This window comes from Ursus maritimus, unplaced genomic scaffold (assembly GCF_017311325.1).
Source record: "Ursus maritimus isolate PB19 unplaced genomic scaffold, ASM1731132v1 scaffold_9, whole genome shotgun sequence".
Classification (NCBI taxonomy): Eukaryota; Metazoa; Chordata; class Mammalia; order Carnivora; family Ursidae; genus Ursus; species Ursus maritimus.
Window position 1 is genome coordinate 1,014,384 of NW_024427107.1, and position 25,967 is coordinate 1,040,350.

The 25,967-nt window shown below is 37.7% G+C and overlaps 1 protein-coding gene across 1 annotated transcript in view; it reads right to left on the minus strand.

Annotated features, from left to right (window-relative positions):
• PRKDC (protein kinase, DNA-activated, catalytic subunit) overlaps positions 1-25,967 on the minus strand; it is a 227,419-nt gene that overhangs the window by 110,951 nt on the left and 90,501 nt on the right. The window contains exons 41-48 of the mRNA XM_008706669.2: positions 21,335-21,542; positions 18,155-18,333; positions 16,107-16,275; positions 15,779-15,844; positions 14,600-14,672; positions 13,382-13,530; positions 10,956-11,093; positions 10,635-10,754 (exon numbers count right to left, since the gene is read on the minus strand). Of these exons, the coding sequence (XP_008704891.1) occupies positions 10,635-10,754; positions 10,956-11,093; positions 13,382-13,530; positions 14,600-14,672; positions 15,779-15,844; positions 16,107-16,275; positions 18,155-18,333; positions 21,335-21,542 (1,102 nt within the window). The remainder of the gene's footprint in view (positions 1-10,634; positions 10,755-10,955; positions 11,094-13,381; positions 13,531-14,599; positions 14,673-15,778; positions 15,845-16,106; positions 16,276-18,154; positions 18,334-21,334; positions 21,543-25,967) is intronic.

A 25,967-nucleotide genomic window follows, 5' to 3' on the forward strand; every position in this document is an offset into this window, starting at 1 on the left:
TCTTCGCAGATGACATGATACTCTATGTGGAAAATCCAAAAGACTCCACCCTAAAACACTAGAACTCTTACAGCAATTTAGCAACGTGGCGGGATATAACATCAGTGCACAGAAATCAGTGGCATTTGTATACACTAACATGTGACTGAAGAAAGAGAAATTAAGGAATCGATCCCAATCACAATTGCACCAAAAACCATTAGATACTCCTAGGAATAAACCCAACCAAAAAGATAAAGGATTTATACTCTAGACACTACAAAACACTTATGAAAGAAATAGAGGAAGACACAAAGAGATGGAAAAACATTCCATGCTCATGGAATGGAAGAATAAATATGGTTAAAACGTCTGCTGCCCAGATCAATCTACACATTCAATGCGATCCCTATCAAAATACCATTGGCATTTTTCACAGAACTGGAACAAGCAATCCTAAAATTTGTATGGAACCAGAAAGGTCCCAAATCAGCAGGGGAATGTTGAACAAGGAAACCAAACCTGGAGGAATCACAATTCTGAACTTCGAGCTATATTACAAAGCTGTGATCATCAAGACAGCATGGTACTGGAATAAAAACAGACATAGATCAATGGAACAGAATAGAGAGCCCAGAAATGGGCCCTCAACTCTATCGTCAGCTACTCTTGGACAAAGAAGGAAAGAATAGCCAATGGAAAAAGGACCGTCTCTTCAATAAATGGTGCTGGGAAAATTGGACGGCCACATGCAGAAGAATGAAACTGGATCACTTCCTCATACCACACACAAAGATAAACTCAAAATGGATGAAAGACCTAAATGTGACAGGAATCCATCAAAATCCTAGAGGAGAACACAGGCAGCAACCTCTTTGACCTTGGACAAAGCAACTTTTTGCAAGAAACATCTCTAAAGGCAAGGGAAACAAAAGCAAAAATGAACTTTTGGGACTTCATCAAGATAAAAAGCTTTTGCAAAGCAAAGGAAACAATCAACAAAACTAAAAAGCAACCTACGGAATGGGAGAAGATAATTGCAAATGACATAACAGATAAAGGGATGGTATCTAAGGTCTCTATAAAGAACATCTCAAACTCCACATCCAAAAAACAAATAATCCAGTTAAGAAATGGGCAGAAAACATGAACAGACACTTCTCCATACAAATGGCCAAGAGACACGTAAAAAAGTGCTCCACACCACTTAGCATCAGGGAAATACAAATCAAAACCACAATGAGATACCACCTTACATCAGTCAGAATAGCTAAGGTTAACAAGATAGGGAATAACAAATGTTGGCGAGGATATGGAGTAAGAGGAACCCTCTTACACTGTTCGTGGGAATGCAAGTTGGTACAGCCACTCTAGAAAACAGTATGGAGGTTCCTCAGGACGTTAAAAATAGAGCTACTGTATGCCCCAGCAATTGCACTACTGGGTATTTACCCTAAAGATACAGATGTAATAAAAAGAAAGGGCACTTACATCCCAATGTTCATAACAGCAATGTCCACAACAGCCAAATTGTAGAAGGAGCCAAGACGTCCTTCAACATATGAATAGATAGAGAAGATGTTTATATATACAATGGAATATTACTCAGCCATCAGAAAGGATGAATATCTACCATTTACATCAACATGGATGGAACTGGAGGGTATTATGCTAAGTGAAATAAGTCAATCAGAGAAACACAATTATCATATGGTTTCACTCATATGTGGAACATAAGGAATAGTGCAGAGGACAATAGAGGAAGGGAGGAAAAAATGGATGGGAAGAAATCAGAGAGGGAGAAAAATCATGAGAGACTCTTGACTCTAGGAAACAAACTGAGGGCTGTGGAAAGGGAGGTGGGTAGGGGATGCAGTAACTAGGTGATGGGAATTAAAAGGGCATGTGATATGATGAGCACTGGGTGTTATATTCAACTAATGAATTACTGAACATTATATCAAAAATTAATGATGTACCATATCTTGGCTAATTGAATTTCAATTAAAAAAAGATAAAAATAAAAGAAACTTGCCAACACATGTAATTTATACAAAGATCATTTCTAACTCAATAAATTTTAATTTTCAGGTTTAAAAAAATGACAGAACAATGATGTTAAACAAATAAATATGGCTGGCCAATTTATTCAAAGAATAAAAATGACATGCTCTCTTTCTTTATTAAGGATTTTTTTAGTAGATACATATAATTGCAAGACTTGTTTTTTAATTTCTTATTTAAAATGAATTTAGTAACATATACTATATTATTAGTTTCAGGGGTAGAATTTAATGATTCATCAGTTGCATGAAACACCCAGGGCTCATCACATCAAGTTCCCTCCTTAATGCCCATCACCCAATTACCCTAGTCTCCCACCCTCCTCCTCTCCAGCAACCTTCTGCTTGTTTCCTATAGTTAAGTCTCCTCTGGTTTGCCTCCCTCTTTTTTATTTTATTTTTCTTGCCCTTTCCCTATGTTAAACTGCTTTGTTTCTTAAATTCCACATATGAGTGAAATCATATGGGTATTTGTCTTTCTCTGACTTATTTTGCTTAGTTTAATACCCTGTACTTTCTTTTTTTTTATTTTTTTTAATTTATTTTTTTTAATGATTTTTTATTATATTATGTTAGTCACCATACAGTACATCCCTGGTTTTCGATGTAAGGCTCGATGATTCATTAGTTGCGTATAACACCCAGTGCACCATGCAATACGTGCCCTCCTTACTACCCATCATCGGTCTATGCCATTTTCCCCACCCCCCTCCCCTCTGAGGCCCTCAGTTTGTTTCTCATAGTCCATAGTCTCTCATGTTTCATTCCCCCTTCTGATTAACCCCTCTTTCTTTATCCCTTTCTTCCCCTATTGATCATCCTAGTTCTTATGTTCCATAGATGAGAGAAATCATATGATAGTTGTCTTTCTCTGCTTAACTTATTTCACTTAGCATTATCTCCTCCAGTGCCGTCCATGTTGCAACAAATGTTGAGAATTCGTTCTTTCTGATAGCTGAGTAATATTCCATTGTATATATGGACCACAACTTCTTAATCCAGTCATCTGTTGAAGGGCATCTCGGCTCCTTCCACGATTTAGCTATTGTGGACAATGCTGCTATGAACATTGGGGTGCATATGGCCCTTCTCTTCACTACGTCTGTATCTTTGGGGTAAACACCCAGTAGTGCAATGGCTGGATCAAAGGGTAGCTCAATTTTTAACTTTTTAAGGGACCTCCACACTGTTTTCCAGAGTGGCTGTACCAACTTGCATTCCCACCAACAATGTAGGAGGGATCCCCTTTTCTCCACATCCTCTCCAACAATTGTTGTCTCTTGCCTTGTCTATTTTTGCCATTCTAACTGGCGTAAGGTGGTAATACCCTGTACTTTCACCCATGTTGTTGCAAATAGCAAGATTTCATTTTCTTTGATGGTTGAGTAGTATTCCATTGCAAATATATACATACCTTCTTTATCCATTCATCTGTCCATCGACGTGTGGGCACTTTTCACATTTTGCATATTCTGGACATTGCTGCTAAAAAGGTTGGGTTGCGTGGGCCCCTTGAAATCACTATATTTGTATCCTTTGGATAAATACCTACTAGTACAATTGCTGGGCCGTAGGGTAGTTCTATTTTTAACTTTTTGAGGAAACCGTCTGCACCAGTTTGCATTCCCATCGACAGTGTAAAAGGGTTCTCCTTTGCATCTTTGCAAACAACTGCTGTTGCATTTTTTTTATGTATCTGTTGGCCATTTTAATGTCTTCTTTGGGGGAAATGTCTATACATGTTTTCTCCTCATTTCTTGACTGGATTTTTTGTTTTTGGGGTGTTGAGATTAATAAGTTCTTTATAGACTGTGGATACTAGCTCTTTATACGATACGTCATTTGTGAATATCTTCTCCCATTCGTTAGCTTGCCTCTCATTCCTGTTTCCTTTGCTGTGCAAAAGCTTTTTATCTTGAAGTCTCAATAGTTCATTTTGCTTTTGTTTCCCTGGCCTTTGGAGACGTGTCTAGCAAAAAGGTGCTGTGGCTGAGGTCAAAGAGGTTGCTGCCTGTGTTTTCCTCCAGCATTTTGATGGATAACTGACTCACAGTTAGGTCGTTCATCCATTTTGATTCTATTTTTGTGCATGGTATAAGAAAGTGGTCAAGTTTCATTTTTCTGCATGTGGCTGTCCAATTTTCCCAACACCATTTGTTGATGAGACTATCCTTTTTTCTTTGGATATTCTTTCCTGCTTTGTCGAAGAACAGTTGACCATAGATTTGAGGGTCCATTTCTGGGTTCTCTGTTCTGTTCCACTGATCTCTGTGTCTGGTTTTCTTGTGTCAGTACCACACTGTTGATGATTACAGCTTTGTAGTACAGCTTGAAGTCTGGAATTGTGATGCTTCCAGCTCTGGTTTTCTTTTTCAACATTGCTTTGGCTACTTGGGATCATCTGTGGTTCACACAAAATTTAGGATTGTTTGTTCCAGCTCTGTGAAAAATGATAATGGTATTTTGATAGGGATTGCATCGAATGTGTAGATTGCTTTGGGTAGCATAGATATTTTAAAAATATTTGTTCCTCCTATCCATGAACATGGAATGTTGTTCCATTTCTTTGTGTTTTCCTCAATTTCTTTCATGAGTGTTCTATAGTTTTCAGACTACAGCTCCTTTACCTCTTCGGTTAGGCTTATTCCTAAGCATCTTACGTTTTTAGTACAACTGTAAATGGGACTGATTCCCTTATTTCTCGTTCTTCCTTTTATTGTTAGTGTATAGAAATGTAACTGACTTCTGGGGCGCCTGGGTGGCACAGCGGTTAAGCGTCTGCCTTTGGCTCAGGGCGTGATCCCGGCGTTATGGGATCGAGCCCCACATCAGGCTCCTCTGCTATGAGCCTGCTTCTTCCTCTCCCACTCCCCCTGCTTGTGTTCCCTCTCTCGCTGGCTGTCTCTATCTCTGTCGAATAAATAAATAAAATCTTTAAAAAAAAAAAAAAAAGAAATGTAACTGACTTCTGGGCATGGATTTTTATATCCTGGGACTTTGCTGAATTCCTGTATCAGTTCTAGCAATTTTTTGGTGGAATCTTTTGGGTCTTCTACATAGAGTATCATGCCGTCTGTGAAGAGTTAACTTTTGACTTCTTCTTTGTCTATTTGATGCCCTTTATTTCTTTTTGTTGTCTGACTGCTGAGGCTAAGACTTCCAGTATGGTGTTAAATAACAGCGGTGAGAGAGGACATCCCTGTTGTGTTCCTGACCTTAGGGGAAATGCTCTTAGTTTTTCCCCACTGACGGTGATATTCGTGTGGGTCTTTCCTATATGACTTTATAGGTATGGTCTTTTCTATATGGCTTTCATGGTACTGAGGAACATTCCCTCTATCCATTCATGTCAGAGAGATCTATTGAGAGTATCATATGGTTCTTGTCCTTTCCTTTAGTAACATGCTGTATGACCTTCGTTGACTTGTAGATATTGAACCACCCCTGTAGCCCAGGAATAAATCCCATTTGGTCATGGTGAATAATCGTTTTGATGTACTGTAGAGCCCTATTAGGTAGCATCTTGGTGAGAATTTTTACATTCACGTTCATCAGGGATATTCATCTGTAATTCTCCTTTTTAGTAGGGTCTTTGTCTTTTGGGGGATCAAGGTACTGCTGGCTTCATAGAATGAGTTTGGAAGTTTTCCTTCCATTTCTAGTTTTTTTTTTTTTTTTTTTTTTGGAACAGTTTCAGAACAGGTATTAATTCTTCTTTAAATATTTGGTAGAATTCCCCTGGGAGACCATTTTACCCTGGACTTTTGCTGTTGGGAGATTTTGGCTTACTGCTTCAATTTCTTTGCTGGTTATGGGTCTGTTCAGGTTTTCTGTTTCTTCCTGCTTCAGTTTTGGTAGTTTATATGTTTGTAGGAATGCATCCATTTCTTCCAAGGTGCCTAATTTGTTGGCATATAATTGCTCATAATATTCTCTTATAATTGATTGTATTTCTTTGGTGTTGGTTGTGATCTTTTCTCCTTCATTCATGATTTTATTGATTTGGGTTCTTTCTCTTTTCTTTTTGATAAGTCTGACTAGGGGGTTATCGATATTAATTTTCTCAAAGAACCAGCTCCTAGTTTCATTGAGCTATTCTACTGTTTGGTTTGTTTGTTTTCATTTCTGTATCGTTGATTTCTGCTCTACCCTTTATTATTTCTCTTCTCCTGCTGGATCTAGGCTTTATTTGCTGTTCTATTCCCAGCTCCTTTAGGTGTAAGGTTAGGGTGTGTATTTGAGACCTTTCTTATTTCTTGAGGAAGGTCTCTATTGCTATATACTTCCATTTTAGGACCACCTTTGCTGTATCCCAAAGGTTCTGAACAGTCATGTTTTCATTTTCATTTGCTTCCATGTATTTTTTCCTTTGATTTCCTGGTTAACCCATTCATTCTTTAGCAGGATATTCTTTAACCTCTATGTATTTGTGGTCCTTCTGATGTTTTTATTGTGGTTCACTGCAAGTTTTATACCATTGTGGCCTGAAAATATGCATGGTATTATCTCCAATCTTTTTGTGGTAGTTGAGACCTGATTTGTGACCCAGTACGTGATTTATTCTGGAGAACGTTCCACATACACTCAAGAGGAATGTGTATTCTGTTTCTTTAGAATGAAATGCTCTGAATATATCTGTAAAGTCCATCTGGTCCAGTATGTCCTTCAAAGCCTTTGTTTCCTTGTTGATCTTCTGCTTAGATAATCTGTCCATTGCTGTAAGTGAGGTGTTAAAGTCTTCTACTATTATTGCACTATTCTCAGAGTTTCCTTAATTTTGTTATTAATTGGTTTATATATTGGCTGCTCCCAAGTTAGGGGCATAAATATTTACAATTGTTAGATCTTCTTGTTGGCTAGACCCTTTTCTTACAAGATAGTGTCCTTCATCTCTTATTAATCTTTGGCTTATATTCTAGGTTTTCTGACATAAGGATGGCTACTTCAGCTTTCTTTTGATGTCCACTGGCATGATAAATGGTGCTCAACCCCCTCAGTTTGAATCTGGGGGTGTCTCTGGGTCTAAAATGAGTCTCCTTAAGCAGCATATCGATGGGTCTTGTTTTTTATCCATTCTGATATGCTATGTCTTTTGATTGGAGCATTTAGTCCATTTACATTCAGAGAAATTCTTGAAAGATATGATTTCAGTGCCATTATATTATCTATAATGTCACTGTTCCTGTAGATTGCCTCTGTTCCTTTCTGATCTTTGTTACTTTTCGGCTCTCTTTGCTCAAAGGATCCCCTTTAATATTTCTTTCAGGGCCGGTTTAGTGTTCACAAATTCCTTTAGTTTTTGTTTGTCATGGAAAGTCTTTATCTCTCCTTCTATTCTGAATGACAGCCTTGTTGGATAAAGTATTCTTGGATGCATATTTTTCATATTTAGCATATTGACTATATCATGCCAATCCTTTCTGGAAAACCAGGTCTGTGTGGATAGGTCTGCTACCAGCCTTATACCTCTACCCTTGTAGGTTAGGACCTCTTGTCCCAAGCTGGTTTCAGGATTTTCTCTTAACCATTTATTTATTTATTTATTTATTTATTTATCCGAGAGACAGAGAGCAAGTGAATGAATGATAGAGAGAGAGCACCATCGGAGGAAGAGGCAGAGGGAGAGGAAGAAGCAGGCTCCCCTTTGAGAAGCAGGCTCCCCCCTGAGCAGGGAGCCTGACATGGGGTTCAAGCCCAGGACCCTGGGATCATGACCTGAGTCAAAAGCAGACACTTAACCGACTGAGCCATCCAGGCGCCCCGATTTTCTCCTTGTCTTTGTAATTTGCAAGCTTAACTATAATATGTTAAGATGTTGATCTCATATGGAACATAAGAAGTAGAAAGATCGGTAGGAGAAGAAAGGGAAGAAGAAAGGGGGGGTAAACAGAAGGGGGAATGAACCATGAGAGACTATGGACTCTGGGAAACAAACTGAGGTCTTCAGAGGGGAGGGGGATGGGGGATTGGGATAGGCTGGTGATGGGTATTAAGGAGGGTACGTATTGCATGGTGCACTGGGTGTTATACGCAAGTAATGAATCATGGAACTTTACATCAAAAACTAGGCATGTACTGTATGGTGACTAACATAATATAATAAAATATTATTATAATAAAAAAGATGTTGATCTATTTTTGTTAATTTTGAGGGGGGTTCTCTGTGCCTCCTGGACTTGAAGGCCTATTTCCTTCGCCAGATTAGGGAAGTTCTTAGCTGTAAGTTGTTCAAATAAACCATCTGCCCCTTTCTCCCACTCATCTTCTGGGACTCCTATAATACGGATATTATTTTGCTTTATGGAATCGCTGAGTTTCCTCAGTCTACCTTCTTGATTTAAGGCTCCTTTCCCTTTTATTTTCAGTTTCCTTATTTTCCATTATTTTATCTTCTATATCACTGATTCACTCTTCTGATTCATTTATCTTTGGTTTTTGGCCTCCATTTGGGACTGCATCTTGGTTATAGCATTTTAAATTTTGACCTGGGGGCGCCTGGGTGGCACAGCCGTTAAGCGTCTGCCTTCGGCTCAGGGCGTGATCCCGGCGTTATGGGATCGAGCCCCACATCAGGCTCCTCCGCTATGAGCCTGCTTCTTCCTCTCCCACTCCCCCTGCTTGTGTTCCCTCTCTCGCTGGCTGTCTCTATCTCTGTCGAATAAATGAATAAAATCTTTAAAAAAATAAATAAATAAAATAAATTTTGACCTGACTAGATTTTGGTTCTTTTATCTCTAAAGTAAGGAATTCCCTAGTGTCTTCAGTGCTTTTTTCAAGTCCAGCTAGTATCTTTATAATTGTTTTAAATTCTAGTTCAGACATCTTAGTTATATCCATATTGATTAAATCCCTGGCAGTGAATACTACTTTCTGTTCTTTCTTTTGTGGTGAATTTCTCCATCTTGTTATTTTGTCCAGGAAAAAAAAAAAAAGAAAGAGGAAAAACAACAACAGACAAAAGAAAACAAAACAAAACACAAACAAACAAAACAAAATGTAAAAGTAGATCCTGGTTGTGTTTTGGTCTCATTAAAAGAAACTAGATCCCAAATGAAATAAAAGAAAAGAAAAAAGAAAAGAGAAAAGAAAAGAAAAGAAAAAAAGAAAGGAAGAAGGAAGGAATGAAGGAAGGAGGGAGGGAAGGAGAAAGAATTATAAAATAAAATACAATTAAACAAAAAAATAATATATCTATATGAAGTATATATGTAGATAAAAATTTAAAAGAATAAGAAAATATTTGGAAAAATAAGAAAATAACAAAAAGGAATACTAAAAGACTACCGAATAAATATATAAAGAATGCTATATAGTGTGTTCCCCATGAGCTTCAGCCCCCTACGATCAATAAACTTGGTGAGAGCGAGCTGTTTATGCTGGTCTTCTGGGGAAGGGGCCTGTTGCACTGATTCGTAGGTGGACTTGCCTTAGTGAGAAAATGCCTCCAATGAACAGACCTCCAATGAACAGAGGTAGGGCTTGGTGTAAGCAGTGCCCAACTCAACTAGGTTGCACTGTTTTGCTTCCTGAGGGCTTTCAGCACTGATGGGTGGGATGAATATAGTGGCACCCCCTACTCTTCAGTGAGCCCTCACAGAAAAGCAATCAATCAGTCTTTTCTCCCCAGTTTCCATGAGAACTCTATGTTCACCTGGCCTGTGACCATGCATTTTTAACTCAGGAACAAGACTTGAGTTTTCAATCTCCAAATTTTAGGGACTCCTGTGGGGCAGACCCATGGTATTCCTCCTGAGGGAGAGGGAGGGTCTCACCACATTTCTGCTTTTTTGCTGGACTCCTCCCAGGAAAATGGTTGCATGACTGCTACACAATTTATGGCAACACAGAGCAGAAAGCCGGCACCTAAACTCACTGCTCTCAGTCAGCTTCCCTGTTCCTATGCCTGGGAACTCTGCCACACTCAGGCAGAGTTCTTTTTGAGACCACCTGTTCTTCTTGAGACCCTTGGGATCCTGAGACCATGCTGTCACACCTGGGATTCTGCCCTGCTTCACCACCTGAGCACCTTTAAGCCAGGAACATCCCCCACTGTAGCAGACTTTTAAAAGTCCCGATTTTGCACTCCATTGTTTATAATATTTTGTGGTATCCTGTTTAAGCAGGCTCCCTCCCCTTAGCCATATCCTCAGCTATATCACACTGGATTCAAGTCTCTGAACCTCCTACCTTCCAAACTGCGGTCATTTTGTTTTTAGAGATTTTATTTATTTATTTGAGAGAGCGAGAGAGAAAGAACACAAGCAGGGGGGAGGGGCAGAGGGAGAGGAAGAAGCAGGCTCCCCATTGAGCAAAGAGCCCAATGCAGGGTTTGAGCCCAGGATCCGGGGATCATGAGCTGAGCCGAAGGCAGACACTTAACCAACTGAGCCACCCAGGCACCCCTGTGGTCATTTTTCTACTGGTAAACTTGGAGCATGTGTTTTCTCAGATCTCCTACTGATTCCTCGGATGTTCAGAATGATTTGATAACTATCTAGTTGCATTCGAGGGACAAGACAAACTTAGGGTCCCCCATTCCTCCACCATCTTACTAATTGCAAAGAACTTTTAAGGAAATAATAAATTACTTACTTCTTCTGTATTAATAACAAGCTTGGCTAAGAAGAGACGGATATTTAATGATACCGATGGATTTCCTAGCTTGTCATGAAGAAATTTCATCCACAAAGGAAGATTTCTTGGCACTGAATCCTGAAATGATACATTCATGATTACCTTAAAAAGTGGAAGAAAATAACTTCATATTTTGATATTATGAGATGACAAAGTAAGACATGAGCAACAAAAAATCATGTTGATTAGATACAGAATTTGGTATTCAATATTAAGTGTTCATTCTTACTATGATACCAATGAACAGTATTAAATAAGACAAGATTAGCAGAAACAAACCTCTTCTCCTTTAGGTAGTATCTGATTTCTGTGCATGTGCTTAATCAGGGCTGTCATGGTCGCCATACATTCATGTTGATTGAGCTCATCCATCTCTAACTCTAGGACAGCATCTTGGACCATGGGGTCTTTATGCTCCTAGGAAAAGGGAAGAATCCAATGATGCAGAATACAGTGTTAAAATTTTATTGTACATGATATTCTGACTTTTGGGGCAATATCATAAGACACACACTTAGGTAACAATGATAAATTGGTAATAATGTTAAATACACTTGTTGGCTTTTCTTATTAAACAACTTATTAAAAAAACCCAAACAAACCCAGGACCTCATGTCTTCCTTACATTCTAGATACACATTTTCCCTCTGATCTCTATATGCATGGTTACTTCCTCCGGGGTCATACTTAGTTCATAGCATCCATGCAGACACATGCTGCTTTGTACAAACACTAAGATCTTTCCAAATGTTTATGTCTTGGGAGGCCCCAGAACTCTGAACAACTTGAGAAGAACAGTCTCCATGATTCTTAGTTGCCACATTATGGAGAAAGTGAAACTCTTGAAGCACAAGTATAAGATAAATTTCTACCTATATTTTTTTCTCAGTAAACTGAAAAAGAGTTTTTCTCTGAAAAACTTTGTAAAATCCTTATTTGACTTGAAATTTTAATCAATAAAAGAACAAAACTTTTAAGGTATTATTGATCCTAAAATTCTTAGAAATTATAGCAGAGGAAATCATTTATAAATGTAATGCTGAATTTAAGTTTGTATGTACACGTATAGTAAATTTTACACACACACAGAGTGGAACAACTTATATGGATATTTCCCAGCACAGATCATTACCAGGAAAGAAAGATTTGAGAAATCCAGAGAAGAAATTTTTGGACAGTTAAAATTAAGCATGGGGAAATTAAGTGCTTGCAGAGACTGAGTAGAAAAAGGAATAAAAATGGCCCTAGATAATTCGGTAATTCTATCTGTCCTGGCAGCAGGAGCTATTTCAGAACATCACTTCCCAGGATGGGCAGTATTTGTAAAAGTACTCCTCTTATGACCCTTCTGCCCATGGTCTCTTTCCTCCCAAAGATAATGGATAATTTCCATAAACTGGGGGTTTAGAAATGATAGGAAGTTGTATTATATCTTAGTAAGAGCAGTGCTAAGTGAGCACTGAAACAGTAAATCAGGGTTACAAGAAACAAGAAAAAAAAATGAGCCATAAAAAGCAGAGTAATCTTAATGTCCCTTTTTCCATATACCTGGTAAGGTATCAAAGCAATTAATCACAGTATCTAAATGCATTCAGATCTACTCGACATATTTTTCAGTCAAAATTATTCTATGTCAAGATGCTTCTCACAAGGACTGCATAGATCTGAAACTAGAGATTCAAGTCATGCAATCAAACTGAAGGCATGAGGACTGAACCCAAGATGCCTCAATGTAAATGGCCTATTCATGAAGGATGAGTCTCAATAGACAATGTAGCCATAAAAGAACGAAGTTGTACTTTTTTATTGCCTGGCACAGACGGATGACATAATCTGGGTGAAGAAAATAATGAATGGGATCCTCCTTGAAGCATTCATTACAAAGGAAGAAGCCAACCCTAGGGGCAACATAAAGTACAGTCAAACTCAACTTCAAAAACACTGTATTGTTCCCGTCCTCCTAAGGCAAAAAGCCACTTGGGCAGACCAGAGTGGGGCAGGAACTATCTGGCAGTGTCTGGGAGTGGGGAGGGAGAGTGTGGGGTGCCCTCCTGTGGTTCAGGACCCACTCCAGGAGGGCAACCCCCATCAGAGGGGTTGAGGGAAAGAAGAGGTGAGTCAGTGCATGTCAAAGAAACCAGAATGGGAAAAACCTGAATGAACCCTGAATGGGAATCAGATGTATCTGTGGAGCTCATGATTTTACACATGTGTATACATGCGTGTGCCTCTGTAAATGCACAGATATGTGTCTACCTACATGTTTCCTAGCTCTGTTCATGAGGTTAAGCTACCCTTTGTGAATGCAGATGCATTCAGTTATCTCAGTTTGATAACATCAAATATTCGAGCAGCTTCTTCATTTCCTGCAGAGGATAATGCAACAGTCACATCAGCAGGGCATCTGAGTCTCTATGGTAGTTATCCTTCTCACTGGAGACCCTTAAATGCAGTTCTGATTTCAAACACTAATTTCATGGAGACTGGCTAATGTGAATCAGCCCTGGAGAGAGCCTCCTTTCCTCCTTTCATCCTACTGATGAAATCCAATTGCCTATAGGATGGAAGGCTGGGACTTAGATCCTGGAAAATTCTCCAAACGCTATTGTCTGAGGACCACCCAGAGAGAACTGACTTCCCCTAACAACGAAGACCCCCCTTCCTTTACAAATGCCAATATATTTTAATATTCAAAATGTGATCACCCGTCTCCGAATATGACCAGGGGTAGATTTAGGGTCTTGGGAACTGTATGAATAGCTCTGAACGCCAGTTGAGAAATCAAATTGACTCATTTCCTCACTCAGGCTGCTGTCTGCCAAATATGACAAGGAAGATAGATAATGAGGGCCACCTGAAATATAAAAAAGAAAATACATTTATTCAAATTGGTAAAAAATGTATTCCTCTAAGCTTAAATGATATTAAAAGACAGTGTCAACTATGGCTTTTATCTATCCTCTTGATTCTCTCAAAAGATTATCCAGATTAACAAAGCAAAAGGAAATGGGGAAAGACCTCCTTTGGTTTTGCCATTATTGAGTAATTATTCTCTACTATCACGGACAGGGAAATTAAGTTAAACTATATACAATCTTTGGATATGATAGTAACAGAATTTCCTTGCATTTAAAATTTTGATGGGGTACATTTTGCACATAAAGTCTAACACAGACGGGGAAAAGATACTACTGAAAACAACTAATCCACGTATATAAGGAATTTACAAAACTGGTCCAAATTTTATCCTCAAGTCAAGAAAAAAAAGCTATTAAGAAAAATTAAGCAAAAACTAAAACAAGAAACGTGGAGCAAGAGACAGTTAATTTTAAATAGGGAAGCCAGGGAGAACTTCCTTCAAAGGTTAGTATTAAACAAAACGCTGATATCTGGGACCAATGTTATTCTAGGCTGAGGAAACACCATGTACAAATGCCCTGGGGTCAAAGTGAGCCTGGTGCCTACAAGCATAGGCAGGGGAACAGCGCTGCCAGCGCAGAGTAAGCAGGAAGGAGAGTGGCAGGGAGGCGGCAGGCAGGTCAGAGGTCTTAGGCAGCTCTGTCCTCAGGGAGGTAGGAACTGATAGGAAGTTTGGAGCAGACTTACATTTTAACACAGATTTCTTGAATGTATTTAAACAAAATACAAACATAATCCATATGTAAACAAATAACTATCAACTGATCTTGCACTTTTAAAAAAAGCATACTATTTCTCAGCCCTCTTTGGCCATTCTGAGATCTTTCTATGTAGTTCAAGTTTAGCTAATTGCATTTCTTTCAAAATACAATTCTATTTGCCACTTAAAACCTTTTCAAATTCAATTATGTTTTTGGATATTTAAAATATTTTTATTTACATAAGAAATACCATTTATTACATAACAAATTAGAATCTTTCTCATCATTTTGAAAACATCCTACCTGAATCCCCGTTTGCGGCCTCCCTGGCTTCTTTTCTAATTTCAATATACTTTTTCTTTCTTTCCAGAGGAACCTATCGGGCAAAACAAATACACAATTTAAAACGTTTTAGAATCATGATCACACATTTTCAATTTTAGTAGCAATTTGGCAAAAAAATTAATTTTTAAACAAGACTTTTATCAAATTTAAAATCACTAAAAATACCCATGAAGAAAACAGGTGAGCACCCTTAAGAAATGCTTTTCCCACAGATTCCCACAGAACCTCACTGAGGCATATGCTTCCCCTCTGGGCTTTGGGACCCAGTGTGGGCTAAGCTCTGGCAGCCACATGTCCATATTACCAATAGTCTATACTTGACCTATGAGCCTCAGTTTCCTGAACTATTCAGCTACGGTGTATCATAGCACCTTACAGTGGTATTGCAAAGTTCAGAAGTAACATATAGCAAATGTCTGAGTGCTATATTCTTTTTTTTTTTTTTTTGGTAGTTCTTTGAACATACACCTTGAAAAAAGTTCCCAGTCTTGTTCCAAAAGGGCACAAGGCAGGAAGCAATGCACATGAACTCATGAACCACTCAGACATGGTGAGGTCAGTAACCATGTACACTACCATGATTGACAGCTTCTGACCTAGACCATGGTGTATAAGGTCTAGCACTCTGCCCAATTCCCATTTCCAGGGCTGCACCTACAACCTCCCACCAATTGCTGAGGCTGGCATGTTAAACTTAGCTTGGCTAAAATCAAGCTTGTCATATTTGCCACAGCAAGTTTTCCAATTATCACCATGACTTCTGCTCACAGCACCCCCCTTATCCTGCCAAATCACAAAAGCAGGGCCACAGCATTACAATTCTGTATCTGGATGGACCTCAGTTTCACTGACCAGAGGAATTTACTCCACAAACAACTTCTGGGATATGTCCTAACAGCTCCTTTTATTGCCATTTTCTATCTTCTACTAGTTAAGAAAGGGAAAAATCAAATTATTATCATTTTTTGCCTGAGATTGTACCTCAGGCTGAACTACATTAAACTACCATATTTTATGGCTCAAAGCAGACTTGAATATTGAGAATTTAACATGTTCAACATAATACGTTGTTGTTTTTTCTATAAGTACTTGGTAAATTTTTTAAACTCAGGAACACCATTGAAAAATTTCACTCACCTCAATTTCTATAGGAAACGTATAGCAGCGCTTCAGGTCAATCAGATTTTCAAAAATAAGCAAGTTCTGTAAATCCAAAGAGTCATATAAAAATATCTGAATAGTGGAGATCCTTATTGCTGATGCTACTATAGAAGTAATGCTACTTAATAACTCATAGGGAAGAACTTCAGCTATAATATATATATGTGTGTGTATATACATGCAGAACTATAAGAACTACATCTTTAATATAATAAGAATGTACAAATTATGATATAATTTTAATTTACATAATCTAACTTGAAATCCTACAGTGACAGCAACAGTGAAAATTTCAGAAGTCTACCTTTTCAGGTTTTTCACTAAACAGAAAACCTTGGTAAAATTTTAATTCGGTGAAGACGCAGCAGATAACAGAAATGGCGCAGTTGTATGCAGCACAATGGTAAAGTCTTCTCCTCTCTAGCAACTGATTCTCACCCGCCATGTTCTCTGTAAATGCATCATAGCACAATCTGCAGAGTAGATCCAGGTTAAAAATTAATTCATGTAACAGGGAAATTATTGCTTAAGCCCAATAATGCTAGACAACAGGATCTCACTTCAGTTCAGCCTTTTCTGAGTGTCATGTTTGTGTCTGGCATAGTACCAAGTACTGGAAATAAGAGACAAGCAAGTCACCGAATCCATGCACATCTCAAGGCAAAGGCAGCATCCAGGAATTTTACCACACTGTGGTAAGCACAGCAACAGCAACCAGCACAGGAAGTTAAGAGATGCAAGCAAGAAGGATGGACAGTAACCCAGGTGAAGGAGCCAACAAAGGTTTTAAGAGAAAATATCAGAACTGTATTTTGAATTCTGAGTCAGAGAGAAAATGTACATGAGGATTATGAACAGGGAGAAGAGTGTCACTTATAGTAAGGGATAAGCCACACAGTGTGTTCAGAGGATGAGGTGGGAAGCAGCAGTGGTTGGCAGTGAGTGAAACGTGGAGAGGGGTGCGTTCCTAGAAGAGCTTGCCTGCCATGCTAAGGAGCTCAGACTTCACTTGGCAGAATGGGGTCTCCAAACGGTGCCCAGGTGACCAACTACTTTTGGAAACAGTTTTGTCAGCACATAGCCACGCCCATTCATTTACATATTGTTTGTGGCCGCTTTCCCAGTACAGTGTAGTAGCTTCAAGAGACCACACAGCCTGCAAAGCTGAAAACAGTTACTATCAGGCAGGCCCTTTACAGAAAAAGTTTTGCTGGTCCCTGCTACTGAAGATGAAGTTCTTTTGAAGTGTTTTAGGTAGGAGAGTGAAACAATCAGGTTCAAACTGCAGAGGTACTATCATAATGGCAGCAGTATGGAAAAACTGAGAGACAAGCCCTGGAGCAGGGAGAATAAAAATGAAAGAGACTGCACTGCAGCGGTTCACCAAATAACACCAAACACTACAACACTGTATGAAGGAAGGTGGGTGAAAGAAGGGCCCCAGTCTTGGGAAGGCTGAGGAGATAAAATTCACCAGATCTGGTGACTGACAGGGTGTGCATGGAGACTAGAGAGAAGAAGGAAAAATAAAACAGGATTCTAATTGGTGTAAATGAATGGATGGCGATGTCATTCCCAGAGGAGATAAAATAAGAGTTAGGGTAAGAGGAAAGTAAGGATAAGCTTGTTTGAGATATGCAAAATGAGACATGGCAATGTCTGCATTCAATATTCACTAAGAGGGAACTTCATTAGAAGGCCAGTTTTAGAGAAAATGCATTCAATTAATTTGTACTTTATAGAATACCTGCTTAAACATACTGCCATTCCTTTCATTTCAAATTGCAGTTAGGAAAAATAAAATACATAAATCCCTTCATATTGTAAATTATACCACTAAAAATATATCAAGCTATTGGGGCGCCTGGGTGGCACAGCAGTTAAGCGTCTGCCTTCGGCTCAGGGTGTGATCCCGGCGTTGTGGGATCGAGCCCCACATCAGGCTCCTCTGCTGGGAGCCTGCTTCTTCCTCTCCCACTCCCCCTGCTTGTGTTCCCTCTCTCGCTGGCTGTCTCTATCTCTGTCAAATAAATAAAATCTTTAAAATATATATATATATATCAAGCTATTAAGGGAGGGAATAGTAGGAAAAAACAAGAGAGAAAAAAGTTTTATTCCTTATAAAAGATGAGTATAGGATAAAACATGCTACTCAATAGCCTGTTAAAGTCTATCTAAGTAGTTTATACATAAGAAAAAAAACAAGAAAACTATAAAAACTCATATTTAGACAAGCTTAACCATTTATTCACATTATATACAAGCATAAAAATATATGCATCAAAAATATTAACGAATCCAATACAATGAATCAAATACAAATCAAAATAACAAAGTTAACTAAAAACTTACTTAATAAGTGTCTTTGTAAGTTCATTTCCTTCTGTAACACACGAGCTGCAGAAAACTTGATTAATTTTAGATTCTTTCGAGTGTACATCATCTTTTGAAAGACGAGAATACATCACATCTAGCATTTTATAATAGCCCATCTTCTTGGTGATTTGAGTATCAAAGATAGATTCATTCAGCTAAGGAAAGGTAACATGATTATCTTTGGTCTTATCAAACATGAAAAATAGCTTATTGAATATATAAAATATTCAATTAAATATATTTAATATTCGACGCTCTTTACATAGAAAGTAATTTTAACATAGATATTGAATCACATCAATAGACCCACCCAAGGTCAGGAACATAGGTATAAATATTAATGTGTTATATTGAGTGTGGCAGGAAGTAATACACAACGTCCAAATAGTAAACTTAGGACATGCGTATAGGGCTTTTGCACAAAATCTTATCGAAGGCATGACAATAGCAGGTGAAACTTCAACGTATTAAAAAACAAAGTTTTCAACTACTTACAGTATTTTCTAAAGATATACACATCCTAATTCCTAGAACCTGTGAATGAAATCTCATAAGGCAAAAAAGGACTTTGCGAATGTGATTAAGGATCTTGAGATAGGGAAACAAGTCTGGATTGTTCCCATGGGCCGTAAATGAAACCACATGTAAGCTTGTAAGAGGATAGAGAGAAGGATGAGACACAGAGGAAAAGGCAATGTGAAGACGAATTAAGAGGCCACAATGATGCAGCCACATATTGAGGAATGCCAGCAGCCACCAGAAGCTGGAGGAGGCAAGGAGTGGATACTCAGGGCCCCTGGGGCAAGCGTAGCCATGACGATGCCATAAATTCAGCTCAGTGAAACTAATTTTAGACTTCTGGCCTCCAAAACAGGGAAAGAATAAATTTCTGTTCTTCTAAGCCACCAAGCTTATGGTAATTTGTTACTGAAGATTCAGGAAACTAATACACATTCTGGTATCAAGAGCTGGATCTGCTCTAACAAATGAATGATAGGCAGAGGCTGAAAGAAACTTGCCATGCGTGACAGAAAGCCGACTACCTACCAACACTGAAGACATTGATGGTGAGGGCTCAGAAGCAAATGAAAAAGCATGGCAGAAAAAGCTAAAACTGTCTTACAGAACATATCAATCATCATAAACACATTTTCGGTAGAAATTGGAAGTTAAAGTAGTTGCCAATAAGGTCTCAAAAGGAAATAAATAACATAGCTTTGGAAACTGGAGGAAAGAGGATCCTTGTTATACAGTGGCAGAAAACTTGGCTGGTAAGTATTCTATAGTTACACATACAAGAGAACTTGTAAGCCATGCAGTTGAATATTTAGCTGAGAAAATTTCCAAGCAAATCTGTTGAAGGTGCTGCCTGCTTTCTTCTTTGCTGCTTATAATACAATGTGAGGTGCAAGAGATAAACTGAGTTAAGAACTGCTAAGCAAAAAGAACCAAAATGTGATGATTTGAGAAATTCTCAACTTCCGCAGACAGTAAAAGATGCTAACATTAGGAGATTCACTGCTAGAAAAGTGGCTCTGGAGGGAAGAACAGGGTGTGGCTGGACAATCTTTAGCTAGTGCCGAAGAAATTAAGCATGGGACTCATGGATGTTCTCAACCATTTCAGCAGAACCAGGAACAGAGATGCAATTATCCACCAAAGATCTGTGGAGGACACTCTCGTCTAATGGAGTAAACCTCCAAGACACACATAGAAGAGCTATGTAGTTTTTGAGAACATCATACCAGAACCACACCACCAACTTGGACTGAAAGGGACAGAGACAAAATGAAACGGAAAAAAAAAAAGACTGTTGTACTCCTTGAATTCTGCAGGCAAGAAACAGATTGATAAAACTACTCACCTGCAAATATATGCTACCCTTCAAGAAAAAAGAATGACTCCAAGAATGGAGCCTAAGGTCCAGAGAGCAGAACATTAAGCCACAAAGCATTACTCCCAGGTCTCGAAACAACACAATTTGCCTGCCTGGACCTTGAAAGTGCTATGGAACACTAACTTCTTTCTTACTTTATTTTCTCCTTTTTGGAATAGGAATGAATATAATAGTTATCCTGACTGTTGAACCACTGTCTTTTGGAAACAAATTATTTGTTTTCTAGTTTCACAGGTTCACAAATGGAAAGAATTTTGCCCCAAGATGGATCACACCCAGAATCTCACCCATATCTGATTCATTATGATTTAAATGATGAAAGTTAGGACTCTGAGCTGATGATATTCAGATACAATTTTGGACTTAAAAGTTGATGAGGTAGGGGCGCCTGGGTGGCACAGTGGTTATGCGTCTGCCTTCGGCTCAGGGCGTGATCCCGGCGTTATGGGATCAAGCCCCACATCAGGCTCCTCCGCTATGAGCCTGCTTCTTCCTCTCCCACTCCCCCTGCTTGTGTTCCCTCTCTCGCTGGCTGTCTCTATCTCTGTCAAATAAATAAAAAAAAATCTTTAAAAAAAAAAAAAAGTTGATGAGGTAATGCATTTAGACTTTGGGGGATGTTAGGATGGGATAAATGTATTTTGCAGGTAGAAACATTTGGTGCAAGAGGACTGTATTCAGCCAGCTAAATAATATCCCCTTACAAATACCCACCTTCTAATCACTGGAACTGTGAATGTTACCTTATATGACAAAAGAGGATTATACAGATAAAATCAAATAAAGGATCCTGAGATAGGGAGATTATCCAAGTGGATCCTAAATGCAATCATATATTTATAAGAGGGAGGCAGAGAGTGATTAGACAGAAGAGGAGGAGGCAATGTAACCACAGAAGCAAAGAGAGAGGAGTGATCTGGCCACAAGCCAAGGAATGCTGGCAGCCACCAAAAGCCGGAAGAGGCAAAGAACGGATTTGCCCCTGGGGCTTCTAGAGCCTTGCAACACCTTGATTTAAGCCCAAGGATACTGATTTCTGATTTCTGGCCTACAGAACTGTGAGAGAATAAATGTCTGATGTTCTAAGCCATGTTGGTGGTAATTTGTTACAGCACCCTCAAGAAACTAAAGCAGATTGAGGTAATGCTCCTTGAGCAATAAAGATCCTCTGAGGGAACACACTGCAATTTTTAAGGACACTAATTAAGGAGATTTGTCAATTCGTATTAATATTAAATTTAATAATAGATGTAAAATACCTTTGTAAATCTAGACTTCAACATATCAACGGCATCCACCACAATTTTGCTAAAGAATTCTCTCAAAGTGTTCAGGCTACAATGCCACAAAAGGGTGAGAAGAGAGCGATCTACAAATGCTTGGCGAGTAACATTTGAAAGTAGGTCATCCCTCTTGAACATTCGGTATACCCTTTCCAAAAGGGCTAACTGTGTGACACATGAACTCCTAAGAAAAAAAGAAAATTATATGAACATCCCTGCTTTGAACAAATATTTTACAAGTGCCTACCCACACAACAAGCAAAATAAACACCAATGACTATAAATTCATAATATAACTTCGAAGATTATATATATGTAAAAACCATGAACTACAAGAAGCATTTGTATATGAATCATATTATTATACTCATCCCCAGAAATCCTCATGCCAAATTTAGGCATTAAGAAGAATTGTTTTCATTTACTTTCAAATCTGATTTTTTTAGGAAACATCGGGAAGGCTCTGGGAGAGTCTCAGGCCTAAAGATGATCACGGTTCCAGAATCTGAAACTCATGAGTTATAATTTAAAAATTCTAGTCTCTTCCTAGTAACAAATGGTCATTCCTATTTTCTATACAGAGATATATTCATCTGGCCCTTTATATTCTCATCTGGAATATAAGATACTTGAATGACCATCTATAAGATTTTGTCCATAAACCAAGAATACAGAGTTAGTTTCCTCAACTACAAAAAGACGAGGTTAAGACCAAATTATCATTAAAATTCTTTTACAGTTCTAAAATCCTGATACTCGGTAGTTAAGTATGAACCAGGGCAAAAATGTTCGATTTAGAAGGTAATTCACAGTCACAAAATTTTAAGGCTCAGGATACTACTAGAGGTTACATGGGCTTCTGCAATATTTATTTGGGTACTGTCTAAGATTTAAATTCTTTTGAGGAGGGGCGCCTGGGTGGCACAGCGGTTAAGCGTCTGCCTTCGGCTCAGGGTGTGATCCCGGCGTTGTGGGATCGAGCCCCACATCAGGCTCCTCCGCTAGGAGCCTGCTTCTTCCTCTCCCACTCCCCCTGCTTGTGTTCCCTCTCTCGCTGGCTGTCTCTATCTCTGTCAAATAAATAAATAAAATCTTTAAATAAATAAATAAATAAATAAATAAATAAATAAATACATTCTTTTGAGGAGCTTCTTATAGTGAGCACAGCAAGGATGCACAGCCCTAAAACTCTTACAGAGAAAGCTAAAAAGAGGAGGAGGAAAAGTAAAAAAGCAATATCTGATTATAAAAATGGGCCAGGAGATAGTTTCTAAAAATAAATGCAAATGAGCTTTAAATATATGAATATATGCTCTATTTCACTTGTAATAAGAGAAATATAAATTAAAGCAACACTGAGAAATCCTTTCTCACCTATAAAATTGGAAAAAATTCAAATGTTTGACAATATACTCTACTGGCAAGACTGTGATGAAATAAGACACTCTCATACACTGCTGAGAGAATGCAAATTATAGTCCTGAAATAAAGGATGCGGTGAAAGCTGGCAAAATTACAAATGCATTTACTTTTGAATTCTGTTTAGGAATCCACTCTAAAGATATACTGGCAAAAAAAAAAAAATGACATATACAGAGGGCTATTCACCGTGTTACTATTTTTAATAGCAAAAGATTGAACCCAAAAGTTTATCAGCAGGCGGCTGCTTCAAAATACATGCTAATTCCACACAATGAATAATTATATAGTTAAATAAATAAATAAATAAATAAATAAATAAATAAGGATTGAGGAAAATCTTTATGTACTGACATGTAGAGATCTGTAGAAGATATGAGGTGGAAAAAAGGAGGTGAGGAGGAATAAGAGAGGGGATACGGAAGTAAGACTCTCAAATACAGCTCGTTATACAGTTACGACTTTCAAATCATGTAAATATTTTACATTTTCAAAAAGAAAATCAGAAAGAAGACAAAAGATAAACAATTTCTAAAATCTGAAAATTTACTAAAATAAACATACCTAATTGGTTTAATAGCCACATATTGAAAAATACTTCACCAAGTGATTTTAGAACATAAACTTTCACTGTGTATCCTCAGAGAATATATTCTAAGTAAGTTATAATTAAAATGAAAATTCTAAACTGCACACAGACAAAAAAGTCTTGCTGGAATTTTGATATGCATTAAATTTACATATCAACTTAACTGCCATGTTAATAATATTGAATCTTCAAATTCATGAACATGGAATGTCTCTCCATTTATTTAAAACTTTAATTTTTTTTATTTCCTTCAGCAATGGGCTGTAATTTTTAGTGTACAAGTCTTGCACTTCTTTTGTTAAATTTATTCCTAAGTGCTTTGTTGTTTTTGATGCTATTATGAATGCAATTATATTCCTAATTATAGTTTTGAAATTTTTCTGCTCATATATAAACAATTGATTTTTTAACATTGATCCTCTATCCTACAAATTTTCTATAATTGTTTATCAGTTCTAGTAGCTTTCTGTAGATCTTTAGGATTTTCTACCTCATGTCATCTGTGAATAAAGACAGTTTGGGGGCACCTGGGTGGCTCAGTCAGTTAAACTTCCTACTCTTGATTTAGGCTAAGTGGTGGTCTCAGGATTGTGGGATTGAGCCCAGAGTCAGGCTCTGTACTCAGCTCAGAGTCTACTTGGGCTTCTTTCCCTCTCCCTTTCTCCTGCCCCACCTCACCTACTTCACTCCCCCACTCAACCCCACCCCACTCCCTCTACATGTATACACACTCTCTCTCTCCCTCTCTCTCTCAATAAAAAAAAAAAAAAAGAGTTTGCTCCTTTTTTTCCAATTTAGTTGCTTTTTATTTCTTTCTCTTGCTTGACTGCACTGGCTAGAACCTCTTTTATCATGTTGCATTGAAAAGGGCAGATGCCCTTGCCTTGTTCGCAAACGCAGGAGGAAAGCATTCAGTCTTTTACTATTACGGTTGGTTTTTCATAGATGATCTTTTGTCCTTTTTATCATGAATGGATGTTGGATCTTGTCAAAAATTAATGTTATCTACTGGAATGATAATGTGATCTTGTCCTTTAGTCTTTTAATATAGAAGATATGATTAATCGATTCTTAGATGCCAAACTAGTTTTGCATTCCTAGGACAAATCCCAATTGGTCATAGTACAGAATATATATATATGTTGCTGGATTTGGTTAATATATTTTTGAAAATTTTTGTGTCTACACTCATGAAGGATGTTGGTCTATAGGTTTCCTGCAATGTTTCTGTCTGGATTTGTTACTGTGTGATACTAGCCTCACAGGATAAGTTGGGAAGTATTCCTTTCTCCTCTATTTTTCTGAAGAGTTTATGAAGTGTTGGTCTTATTTCTTCTATTTATTTGATGAAAATTCACCAGTGAAGCAATTTGGATCTGGGCTTTCCTTTGTGAGAAGATTTTAAATGAGTAATTCTATTTATTTATTTATTAAAGCTATACTCAGACTTTCTATTTCTTCTTGAGTGAGTTTTGGTAATTTGTGACTTTTTAGGAATTTGTCCAATTTAGTTAAGTTCCTGAATTTGTTGACATGATGTCATTCATAGTATTTTCCTATAATCTGAGAGGTTAGTGGTCTTTCGGTCCTAATTTTCATGAACTGTACCTTTTCTTTTATTCCTAGTTTGTCCAGCTAACAGTTTGTCAATTTCATCTACCTTTTCAAAGAACCAACTCTGGTTTCATTGATTTTTCTCCACCATTTTCCTAATTTCAATTTTATTACTTTTCACTCTAATTTTTATTATTCCCTTCTTCCTGCTTGCTTTCAGTTTTCTTTTTCTTGATTTTAAGGCACACGTTCATATTATTAATCTAGGATATTTCTTATTTTCTAATACAGGTATTAAAAGATACAAATTCCTCTCTAAGCACTGCTTTAGTTGTATCGATATGCTTTATTTTTATTTTATTCTGATCAAAATGCTATATGATTTCCCTTATAATTTCTTCTCTGACCGAAGGGCTACTTAGAAATATATTAATTAGTTGGATATTTAGAAATGTTTTTGGATTCCTCACGTTTTCTCCTGTTATTTATTTCTAATTTAACTCCATTGTGGTTGACAATATACTTTGTAAGATTTCAATCCTTTTAAATTTATTAAGATTTGTTTTATGGCTTCCATATATGCTCAAAGAGAATGTGTATTTTCCTGCTGTGTAGGATGTTCTATAGTTGGTGGTTAAGTATGATTTTTAAAATGTCAACAAAAATGACCTACTGATTTATGCTGTCATGAATGAACCTCAAAAACTTGCTGAAAAAGGAAGCCAGACATAAGAGATCCCATGTTGTATGATTCCATTTATATGACATGTTCAGAAAAGGCAAATTTATAAAGACTGAAAGTAGACTAATGATTGCCTGGGGCTGGGAATGGGAATGGGAGTTAATATAGGATCTTATTGGGAGGATGAAATTACTCTATGGTGATTGTTGTACCACTAGGTAAAGTTACGAAAAAGTATTAAACTCTATGCTTCAAATAGGTGAATTTTATGATATGTAAAGTATAACTCAATAAGATAAATTAACATGGATATTTACATATGAATATAAATAATGACAAAAAACCCCTCATTGGTCACAATCAGA